An 11,625-nucleotide genomic window follows, 5' to 3' on the forward strand; every position below is an offset into this window, starting at 1 on the left:
GGTACTATTTTTCAGGTTGTTATGGTAGTGATGAGATGGTGAAAAATTCAAATTCGCTGTTACACTAGTTTTCTTCAAGAGTTTATGTGGCTTGGTTTTTATTCAAGGTATATGAACAGTTCATAAAGCGATGTATGACGCTTATCATTTAAATCGGTTTGCGTTTCCCAACAGCCTTCAAATCGAAGAAAAAAATCGTCTTTTCCCAAAATAGGATCATGTGTTTCAATGATAAATGGACTAATTTCTTTTCGATTGGATTTCAGTGTTGAATTGGATACGGCCTGAGAAGAATAAAGACACCACACACTGGTTGTACAAATTCGTTGTCAATGGTGAGCTCAAATATGGCGCTTCGATGGTGTGGCTATCCAATGCAGGTCATATTTAAATCGACTAAGCCACTGTCGGTGATGGTATTGGGCTTGATGTTTTGCAAGCGTTACACAATTCTTGTATTCGTACACGTATTTTTTGTATTCGTTATTGTCACGGGTGTGATTGTGTTCAAATTCTTTGAAACCAAAGAGTCGAAACCGGTTAAAAAACCAAGCAGCGACAAAATTGACGGTGATATGTCAGCAGCGTTTGGTTAAAATATCTGTCTTAGATAAGATATTAAGATAAGATAAGATAGATAGTATCTATTATCTTATCTAGATAATTTTTCAAAAATGTCGAAAGTCTTATCTATTATCTTTTCTGTTTTTTTTTCGACTATCTATCTGTCTTTTTTTAGATAAAAATTAAGATTTTCATCAAGTAATTATATCAGAGATTCGATCGATACCAAATGATGATTCACACTACAGATTTGTCCTACTTGTTAAATAAATATACACATCCCATTTATAGAAAAAAAATACACTTTAAAATCAGGGTAAATCACGTAAATCTTCCAACTGAAATTTTTTGTTGATTGGGATATTTTTCAAAAATTAAAGTTTTTTGGCCAATTTTTCGTGCATTTTTCACAAAACAAAAAAAAAATTGAAGAAAATTCATCAAATTGCCATATGAATAAAGAATGATATATTTCTAAAAAGATTATCTTAAGATAGCTCAAAGATATCTATCTTTTTCGGAAAAAAGATTTAAAAAAAGATAAATTTAAAAAAGATATCTAGATAGATTTGGACATTTTTGAGATTATCTCGTTTTTTACTAGATATTTTTTCTGGGACAGAACCAAACGCTGTATGTCAGCAGCAATGGTTCAAATATTAGGAACCGGTTTGTGGGAGTGCTTGGTGCTATTCAAGACAAAATGCGAGCAGTTTCCAAGCCAACGTTCCGACAATTGATGTTCAACATGTGCCTTTGGGTCTGTGGATTCCTTTTAGTTGCCATTTTAGTGACTCGCGAATTTTTGGACGTTATCCCATTCATTGGTCGTAATCCAGAAGTCATTTGGATCTGTACGGAAATTCATCTCCGTTATATTATCAATCATTTTCTTTGGAAATCCGTCGACACCGATGCAATAGTTCGGTGCCGCTTTGGTATTCTCAGGACTACTAGCTGATGCTGCTTTTGGCAAGAAAAAGAGCAAAGCGGTGGTTGAAGATACACAAGATACAGATGTCGAAAATGCTGAAAAAACGGAGAATGTAGAAGGAGATGATAACAAGAAAGACGATAACTCAATTCCATGAGGACGGGAAAAAAACGAACCGAAAAAAATATTCAAGAATGTCTTCATAATAAAATGAAATATTTTTTGAAGAAATTGAACAGTTTTTACATACGGTAGAAACGCCGTTTTAAGTACTATTTCTGACTGTGATTCCTCTTATTTTACTATCTACTGATATGAGGTGAGTTAAAAAATATTAGTCATTTACTCTAATGTTGATAATAATAAGCTTCTTTTGGACTTATTGCATTGTCACGCGATAATGCAGACAAAATACTCAGAAAAAATCGGGATATTTTATGATTCACTTTTCCACGACATAGGTTGAATTCCAGCATGCTTTTTTTGCGCGATTCCACTTTGACCTGGACGAAGCATGTACGGTAGTCTACTGTCGCTAGATAAGCAAGTGACTATATAAAATGTAATTTCTATTAGCACGACATGAAATGTAGAGCTACTACTCTGGTTTTTTTTTTGGTTGGTCAGCAAAGCCGATTTTTTGAATCAATGATACTAAACAACTCATGGAAAAAAATTGTTCAGGCTTTACACGCCGCTTATCGTAAAACATTAAAGTGAAGCTAACCGTACAAAATCAGAGCGAAGCAAAGTTCAGCGATTTTTTTCCTAATCAAATTGATATGAGTAATTTTGTGTTTGCGCATCTTAACAAAGTACTCCATTATCAGTTGTAGCATTGCAACGAGAATGTGCAATTTCTCGGTTAATATCAATGCCAACATACATGTGAAGCTCAATAGATTAGGCAAATCGAATGAGCACAATGCTCGAATCTAGTAACAGTTTTCAGATTGATGGCACACGCATTTTTTGATGGAATATTTTCTTCTAAGTTAGATTTGGTTATTATAATTCATAACCAATTTCGATATTCTTTTTCATTTTTTCCTCAAATCTAAATCTTCTACACTCTAACATTGTTTGTATACATTTATTTTTTCTCCTAACCATTTTCCGCTATTGTCCTCTTAATGGCATTAAATTGCTTTAAACAAAATCACCTCAAAATCATGTTTTGCTTCCCATGTGGATGCCATTGTCCTCAAAATACGACGTATTCAACTCCTTCAAATAAAATACACGATAGCCACGTCGTAATCCAATATTCACTAATAAAAATTTAAGTAAATCGCACATATCGTGTCAAGTTCAATAAATTGCCTGTACGATTTTGCTTGTAAAATTCTTTTTAATCGCATCATGCTCAATGAGTGTCGCTCATGTGAATAGCGTCTTTGACATTGAATTATTGCACAATTCAATGTGACGAAGTAGTGCCAATCCAAGTATCTCATTTTGCGTGCAACATTCCTATTTTGTCATTCATTTTGATCCAGTCGATTTTGATTGTATTAGTTTTGAAAAAGTCTTTTCTTCAATTTAACTCATTCTTGCAAATTCATCCATTTATATTTTTGAGAATCTAGTCAGATCTAGTAGTTTTCTTATTCACAGTCACAGTCGAAAATGCCATTTATATGGTTGTGCAATTGTTCACGTGCATGCCCACAAATCTCAGAAGAGAGAGAACGGCTTGGTTGAATTTTAACATAAATGTAGGCCAAGTGGGAAATTTATCTCCCGTGTGCATGTCTGATTGTGCATACTGAATTTACTGCATTGCATCTTATATCTAACAACGTCATTACATAAAGCAATCTCTCAATTAATTCAATTCACTGTAAATTGCAAGTCAAACAGAATATTTCAGTTTGAATGAGTCGCACTGCCCGTCTCAATCATTTCACGATCTTATTCTTTATTTATTTAAGTATCAAAATCTTTTTTCCACTTTCAGTGTTTCAACATGTTTTTCTCTTTTTTAACCGCCCTTCTATTTTTTGGATCAAATATATTTGATTCAGGTATCTAGTTTTGATTTTGTGATTAATTCCCTTTTTGAGTAAAATAATTTATCCAATCCGATTAAAGGCGCTGAAATTGAAGGAGGAAGATGGAACTCGGTAATAGTTGATTGTATTAGAAAACAAGCTTATTATGGAGTTTGGAAAAATGCCCTTGATGAAGCCGTCAAGGAAGGTAAAACCATTTTTTTTTAAGTCGGAATAAAATATAATTTGAAATGACTTTAGGCGATGTGAAAGGAACAGAATGGATCGCTAAATATTGTGTTAAAGACCCAAAGGATTTGGAAGACCCTCTTTTAAAAATGGCTGGATACAGTATGACTATTACAATTTAATTTATATAGCAAATGATCATGATTTGTTTTTACCTCCGACACACAGCTCACACAGATTATGCACGTAAAGGTCTTATCGTCAAGATTCTCATTGACAATGGGGTTAATGTTAGTGCTAGAAGTTCATACACACAACAGACTGCACTTCATTTGTCTACTCACAGTAAGTCTCATCAATAATTTGGTTATCCCGATCACGAATATCAATTTCAATTTTAACATTTAAAGAATGGGGCCACGATATAGCAAAAGTATTGATTGAGCACGGTGCCGATGTGAATGCTCGCGATACTTATGGGAATAATACACCTCTCCATCTTGCTGCTTCATATGGAAAATTTGGTAAATACTTGACATTTCGAAGAAATCAGTGATAAGGATCCGGCATGAAGCGCGGAAAATATTCATAGAATTCCTTCTTAGGTTTGCCAAACATAATTAAGCTTTTGATTGAAAACGGTGCCGATGTGAACGCCAAGAATGAAAGGGGCGATGTTCCGCTTCATGAAACAGCATATATCAAAGGTATGTGATTACAATAAAAAAAAGGATCTAATGATTCAGACTATTCTTGGTCTTTTTTCTTTCCAGAAACAGACGATTTGGCTAGGGCAATCATTGAAAATGCCAAAGATATTGATCTTAACGTCAAAAATTACCGCGGGGAGACTCCTTTAACTGCAGCTATTAGATGGCGTAATTGACATTGTTTCTCCTTTGTTTTGGTCACTGAATCATCTAATTTATTTTGCTTTTGAAGATTCACCAAAAGTTGCAAAACTTCTAATTGAACGTGGGGCCGACGTTGATGAATTGGATGAAAATGGAAACACTCTTCTTCATCAGGTTTTAAATAATCACAATATTGGCCGTGAGGCCACTAAGGTGGTCGTCAAAGCACTCATTGATCATGGCGTTGATGTGAATGCTCAAAATAATGATGGAGACACACCATTACATTTCACACAGGAATTTTGGGGTAATGCCATTATAATTTGGTATTCTTGTAGTGGAACCCAAAGGGATATTGCAACTTTTTTGACCAGAAAAAACGCCATATTACGTCGTGCCCGTAAATTATTTTACTGTAAATTTGGATGGTAGAGCTTCAACAAAAGTTCAACACTATGCATAAACTTGGAAAGAGCTTGATAAACTTGATGAAATACATATATTTTATGGTCGTTGCAATACCCCTATGGTGGAACCATGGCAGATGGATAAGTGTTCTACTCAATATGGCTAATTTATTATCAAACCATAGTCTTGTATTGTAGATTTCTCCCAATTTTTCGCAACAAGTTTAAATAATAATCCATCAATTTCAAAAATTTCTATCAGTTGAAAAAGAAATAGCCGATATGCTCATCCGAGGTGGCGCAAATATCAATATCCGAAATAAGAATGGAACATTACCTCATCATCATTTCAGTGATGATGAACTAAAATTATTAAATTTTTTTGCTGACCTAAAAGAAGGTAATGTTTGCACTGTTTTTGCAGAGAGACAATACTTTCAAAGAACTTTTCTTGTTGATTTGGCCAAATTAGACGCTGCTAGAGCTTTGAATGAGAGTGGAATCGACATAAATGCTGGAAATAATGAGGAAAGGACAGCACTTTTTGGGGCGATTGACTATAGTAATTGTTGGGCGATTTCCATTCAAATTACAAGCAATGAATTTGATTTTCATTTCAGATCAAACGGACGCTGCTCGAATTCTCCTTGAAAACGGCGCCGATGGCAATAATGTACTATATAAAGGCCTTACTCCAATTCAGTATGCTGCTTATTGTTGCGGTAATTACTTTTATTTCAACCTCAATTTGGAGATTATTCTTGACTCAGGCTCTTGCAGGTAATGCTGATATCGTAAGGGTTCTTATCGAAAACGGTGCAAACGTTGATGCTAGTAATAATACGAGAATGACGGCACTTGCTTGGGCAGCTGAGAAAGGTATCGGGCTATTTTCTGAATTCGACCATCATCTTAGAACTATCCACACATGTTTACGACTAACCAGTTTTAATAATTTATAACAAATGAATAAATTGAATTTCTTCTAGGATATGCAAATGTTGCCAAAGTCCTTATTGAGCACGGTGCAAATATAAATTGCAGAGGTTATAATCAGGAGACCCCACTACATATTGCAGTAAAAAAGACACGAAAAAGTTCGTCTTCCTCCGGTAACGCTCATTATGTTCTGCTTAACTAAAAACTAGACTTAAACATAATGTGCACAAAACAATTAACCAAGCCTTCATTTAATTGTGCATCTAGAACAAATTGACATCGTTAAAACTCTCATTGAGATGGGCGCTGATTTGGATGCTGAAGACGAAGATGGAAGGACACCACTTTTTTTCGCTCGATTTTGGGGTACAAAAATCCAACATTGCATTTGATATTAGTTCGAATTTATTTTGTTTTTACATAACAATGAATATATATTTTTACCTATGTGTAGCCTACAGAAACGACAAAATTGCCGCTTTTCTAAAAGAGGCTAAGGTTAAGCGGAATGAAAAGAGACAGTGACACACGAATCTGAATACAAAATAATGTGAAAGTGCACATCCTTTAATATTATATAACATAAGATATAAGAATAAGATATTTTGCTAATTAGACTCACATCGGTTTCTTGTTTGCACAAATTGTACAATTTGCACAATAAAATCTAGTTTGAAAGGATTTTCATAAATTTCGCCACTTCACGTTCGAATTATTTTAATTGCCTGAACCAAATCTGAATTTGCCAACAAGGTAGTACAACGGAAAGATATTAAATAAACTGATTAAACGCTAAATAAGAAACATTCAAAATAAATACCATTATCCAAACATAATTGCTTCAATTTTTTCTAAAATTACGACTGAAAAAATGAAAATGATTTTTTGGTGCTAGAAAAAGAAAACCTTTATTTGAATTGCACACAATTGAGGCTGTGAGAATGAAATGGCAATACAGGAATAAACATTCTGAAAGCAGAAATAAACATTCTGCATCAAGAAAAAAAATTCGCAAAAATGAATCATGAGTTCTGAATATGCAAAAGTGAAACATGAATTTACATGGCCAGTAGACTGCTCCAAAAAAAAAAACATTGAGATATTCAAGCTCCCCGATCGGTTTTCGAAAATTGGCCTCAAAAAAATAGGTTTGGCATCAAAAAATCGAAAAACGTAGAAATGAAACCACTTTCTCAAAATACATGAAATTTTTGAGTAAGGTAGTTTTGGAAATCATTTTAGATTGCAACTTTTCGACCTAAATCATTTTTCCAGCCAATTTTCGGCCAAAACTAGTGATGGTGTTTTATTTGGCTCGTCAATATCTACAACTTTTACCAAGACATCGGCCCTTGAAAAGGCATTCTGGGCCAGTTACAGTGTAAAATGACCGAAAAAATGACAACTTTTCGGCATTTTTTGCATTTTTCGCTCTACTGGCCACCCAGGTGGTAGACTTTTGTTCAGTTTTGGACTTGTGTCGTGTAGCCAAAACCTGTATAAAAATTTTGGTACTTGTCAGATTGCGATTTGGATGGAATTTGGCGACAATTGATTCACACATATAAGACAAATTTCTGGCCAAAATGAGCAAATCACAAACATGAGCTTCGGTTTGACAGGTAAAAGCAAATGATTTCTACCTTTTCTGCCTTTGAACATCTGGTGTGGTCCCTTGCGAACATTTTGGATACTTACATGACCAAATAGAGTAATGTTTTCACATATTTCTGGCCTCGTATTCGATTTCAACTCCCAAAAAATCGACTTTCGACCAAAAAATCCTTAAGTATGGGCTTTTTAGGGATGCTGTCTTGGTGAAATGTTATTTTTTCTCGAAAATATGGAGAGTCTACGCAGACAAAAACTCTTAAAGTAGACTTTTTAAGGTACCTCCCGAACAAAAGTTACGTTTTTCATGCATTTTTCTATGAAATTATCATTTTTTTTCGGGAAATACCCCAAAAATCATTTATAAGAGCTTCTGTATAAATAAATTCCCCATATTTTCGAGAAAAATTAACATTGCACCAAGACACCACCCCTAAAAAGCCTATACTCAAGGATTTTTTGGTCAAAAGTCGATTTTTCGGGAGTTGAAATCGAATATGAGGCCAGAAATATGTGAAAACATTACTCGATTTGGTCATGTAGGTACTTAAAATGTTTGTAAGGGATCATACTAGATGTTTAAAGGCAGAAAAGGTAGAAATCGCTTGCTTTTATTTGTCAAATCGAAGCTCGTAATCGTGATTTGCTCATTTTGGCCTGAAATTTGTCATTTATTTCTGATTCAATTGACACCGAATTTCATCCAAATCGCAATCTGACAAGTACCAAAATATTTGTACAGGTTTTGGCTACACGACACAAGTCAAAAACTGAACAAAAGTTTACCGCCTGGGTGACCAGTAGAGCAAGAAATGCAAAAAATGCCGAAAATTTGCCATTTTTTCGGTCATTTTACACTGTAACTGGCCCAGAATGCCTTTTCAATGGCTGATGTCTTGGTAAAAGTTATAGATATTGACGAGCCAAATAAAACACCATCACTAGTTTTGGTCGAAAATTGGCTGGAAAAATGATTTAGGTCGAAAAGTTGCAATCTAAAATGATTTCCAAAACTACCTTACTCAAAAATTTCATGTATTTTGAGAAAGTGGTTTCATTTCTACTTTTTTCGATTTTTTGATGCCAAACCTATTTTTTTGAGGCCAATTTTCGAAAACCGACCGGGGAGCTTGAATATCTCAATGTTTTTTTTTTTGGAGCAGTCTAATGGCCAGCATAGGAGGTTCATGGTTCACTTTTGCGTATTCAGAACTCATGATTCACTTTTGTGAATTTTTTTTTCTTGGTGCGCTTCAGAATGTTTATTACTGTATTGCCATTTTCATTCTCACAGCCTCAATTACAAAATTAATAAAAAGATTCCAATTTGATTTTTTAATAAAAATTATTCAGAATCTATTGATTCTAAAAGTCATATCATTATTGGAAAAAATCTCAAAACGCGGTTAAACTGAAGTGACTGTGGACTTGAGATTCTGTGGTCTATAACTGATATCATTGATTGCTAGGAATTTGGTTCGAAATTCGAACTTCGAATTTGCAAATTGAAATTTTCCCCTAGATGCACATTGCACAGTCCATTGAACGTCACTTGTCAGACTATCGTCCCGTGTTATATTGTAAGAAAAGTAATAGTAAATAGTATTACAAAAGTAGAAACATACGTTTCTGGATGGCTCAACATCTCAGCATTTCGTAAGCAGCGGATATATCCCGGCAAATCGACGACGCAAATCACTGTATAAGTGGCATACGTTGATGTGCTCAGCTACATCGATTACACACAAACAGAGAGATGCAGAGTTTGTGTGTGGTTGATGCAGCTGTGCACAGCAACGCACACCACTTATACAGTGACTTGCGTCGTCGATATGCTGGGATATATCCGCTACATACGAAATGCTGAGATGCTGAGCCATCCAAAAACGTATGTTTGCAAAAGTATACGCAATGCATATTACATTATTCAAATTTTCAATCAGGCACACGTCATTAAAATATAAAATTAACCCTTGCGCTGTGTTTTAATCATGACACTTGTGTAGAATTTATAGTGCGCAACTATATCATTTGGACACAATACAAACAATTGGTGATATTCAACTTCTTATAAATAAAAGCCATGACCTTTGATTATTATAAAACAGCAACCATTGAGAATGAAGGCTACCTTCCATGGACATTTGCCTACACTCCATTTGATTATTTACCTCATTTAATGGAACGAGAAAAAAACTCTGTTAATTCAATCTAATTATGTGTGTTATAATCAAACTACAAACTGCATATTGCTGTATGTGAGCCTATGCTCAGTGTTCAGCTCCCAAGCGATGCTCTTTAGTTATATCGTTCGATGGGAATGACGCTGACAATTTTTTGATTTTCCATTTGTTGTATTGCATTTTGTTCTCTTTCACGTCGAGCAGCCCAATACCAACGCAGAGTTCCGTAATAAATTAGTTCGATAAGGCTCAATACGGACATTCCCAAGAACAAACCCATCAATCCGCCGCAAACGGCCAAAAAATCGGAGTAGGTGTACACTTCTATTCGTTTGATAGTTTCCACTTGTTGATCATGGAAAAATATTGCCAATCTTGCCTTTTGATTGCTATGAGCAAAAATGCGGAAGAAAAAAAAAATACGAAATTAAATTAGAAAAGGAGCTAAAATCCAAATTCATTTTTGATTGGGAATCGATTGACTTAATCGATGAACTTAGAGCTACTAGACTAGATTTTAATATCACTATCAGAAGAACTGATCATTTTCCTTGCCGTGCTCACCTAAGTTCGGGCAAGTCCGTTTTATTCATGGTTGCCATGTCGAATTTCACACGGTCTATATCTCCCTGGTATTCAACTAATAAAAAAGTGATTGAGGAAACAACCCATTGAAAAAAGAAATATCACATTATAGTTACAATTTGTATCATACAAAATAGTCACTCACTTGTGGTGCACGTTTGTAAACAGTTGCAGTTGTCACGAAATGCTCTAGCAAATCGGCTGGTGGATAGATTCTTTTCAGCCTCCTTGTAGCATTTGATTTTAGCTCCGCCACAAATTGGGGTGTTTTTATCTCCTGATGATTTCAAATGCAATCATTAAGAGCAATGGACAAATTGAAGAAGTTGAATCGTTCAACTTATTCATTTGAATAAATTTTAACGTTTAAAATGTTTTACTCAAAGAGGAATTTTCCATAAGAAAATCAAATTTTCATCAGAAATCAAAATTTGATTATAAGTCCGAACTAATTATATTAAATTCATTCAATTTTCGATGAAAATCAATCAAAATTTCATACTTGGCATGGAGAATTTCACACAACCGCATTGAATTTTCGTGAAATTCGCCAAACACTCATCGTTACAATTGTTCTGTGTGTAAATTCTGAAGAAGTGTAAAGAACGTTCCTCAAGAAAAACGCATTGACGTAGATTGGGATTATAGCTCCGGAGTGCATGTGAAGTAATCTGAAAATGGTCAAATCGATTATTTTCATCCAATACGTATATGGGGAATATTTAACGATCAAAAGCTCTATGAAACGGTCCCTTACGGTCATCTTTGGTTTGATTGTAATCAAAGTGTCTTCTGAAACTGGAACTCGAAAAGACATTCGTGACATTCTCAATGCTTCACCCGGTGGAGTCAAGATCACTTTGAATCCTTGATCATATCCTCGGCATTGATATTCGAAATCTTTTTTAAATGGTCAAGCATAAATGTATTGAGTGTTAGACTATTGCATTGAAATAAACGATAAGTTAATGTAACATTTGAAGCCATACCAAAATCATCAAGCTTAAGGGAAATTTCAAAGGCTGCACTTCGTCCAGAATCTACAACACGAATCGGAAACTCTGTATCCATCGATCCATCGTCATAACCAGATTCTGGATTCCAATGCGATTGATTCAAACTGCGTTTTACAATCATCATTCCCGGCGCCATACTCCAATAAAAAAAAATCAATATTAATTGAAAATTTCAATTAGTTAATTGCATGACTCACTATTCGGTGTATATATCATGCGAGTTGAGCGAATTGAATGTGAAGCAAAGTCCTTCTTCGGTAAACACGGGCTCAATAAGCCTGGTGCAATTATCCACTTTGCTTTGCCACCAACATTGGTCCATGGTTTCATTGAATGTTGGTGCCATTTC

The 11,625-nt window shown here is 34.8% G+C and overlaps 2 protein-coding genes across 3 annotated transcripts; one reads left to right on the top strand and one right to left on the bottom strand.

The window, feature by feature from the left end:
* The first annotated feature begins 13 nt into the window (after positions 1-13).
* Positions 14-6,585, top strand: LOC129577002 (putative ankyrin repeat protein RF_0381). 2 transcript variants are annotated; one of them, XM_055463337.1, is made up of 17 exons: positions 14-107; positions 267-1,817; positions 3,459-3,525; positions 3,593-3,700; positions 3,754-3,843; positions 3,910-4,026; positions 4,092-4,205; positions 4,287-4,388; positions 4,455-4,559; positions 4,624-4,842; positions 5,205-5,342; positions 5,415-5,504; positions 5,563-5,664; positions 5,723-5,821; positions 5,932-6,054; positions 6,149-6,247; positions 6,336-6,585. In XM_055463337.1, exons 3-17 carry the CDS (start codon positions 3,468-3,470, stop codon positions 6,404-6,406), a joined length of 1,635 nt encoding a protein of 544 aa, XP_055319312.1. In that variant the 5' UTR covers positions 14-107; positions 267-1,817; positions 3,459-3,467; the 3' UTR covers positions 6,407-6,585. The 2 variants fall into 2 exon arrangements, with proteins under 2 accessions (XP_055319312.1, XP_055319313.1); XM_055463338.1 differs by lacking the exons at positions 14-107; positions 267-1,817 and having other exon boundaries at positions 3,387-3,525; positions 4,461-4,559.
* A 3,205-nt stretch (positions 6,586-9,790) lies between these two features.
* LOC129577003 (pickpocket protein 28-like) lies at positions 9,791-11,412 on the bottom strand. The gene is made up of 6 exons (XM_055463340.1): positions 11,250-11,412; positions 11,018-11,160; positions 10,763-10,931; positions 10,406-10,537; positions 10,240-10,315; positions 9,791-10,064 (listed from the first exon to the last, which is right to left on the bottom strand). Exons 1-6 carry the CDS (start codon positions 11,410-11,412, stop codon positions 9,791-9,793), a joined length of 957 nt encoding a protein of 318 aa, XP_055319315.1.
* Positions 11,413-11,625: the final 213 nt, after the last annotated feature.

The sequence above is a fragment of the Sitodiplosis mosellana genome, unplaced genomic scaffold, assembly GCF_009176505.1.
Source record: "Sitodiplosis mosellana isolate CC-2019 unplaced genomic scaffold, AAFC_SMos_1.0 Smas_scaffold_6195, whole genome shotgun sequence".
NCBI classification, from domain to species: domain Eukaryota; kingdom Metazoa; phylum Arthropoda; class Insecta; order Diptera; family Cecidomyiidae; genus Sitodiplosis; species Sitodiplosis mosellana.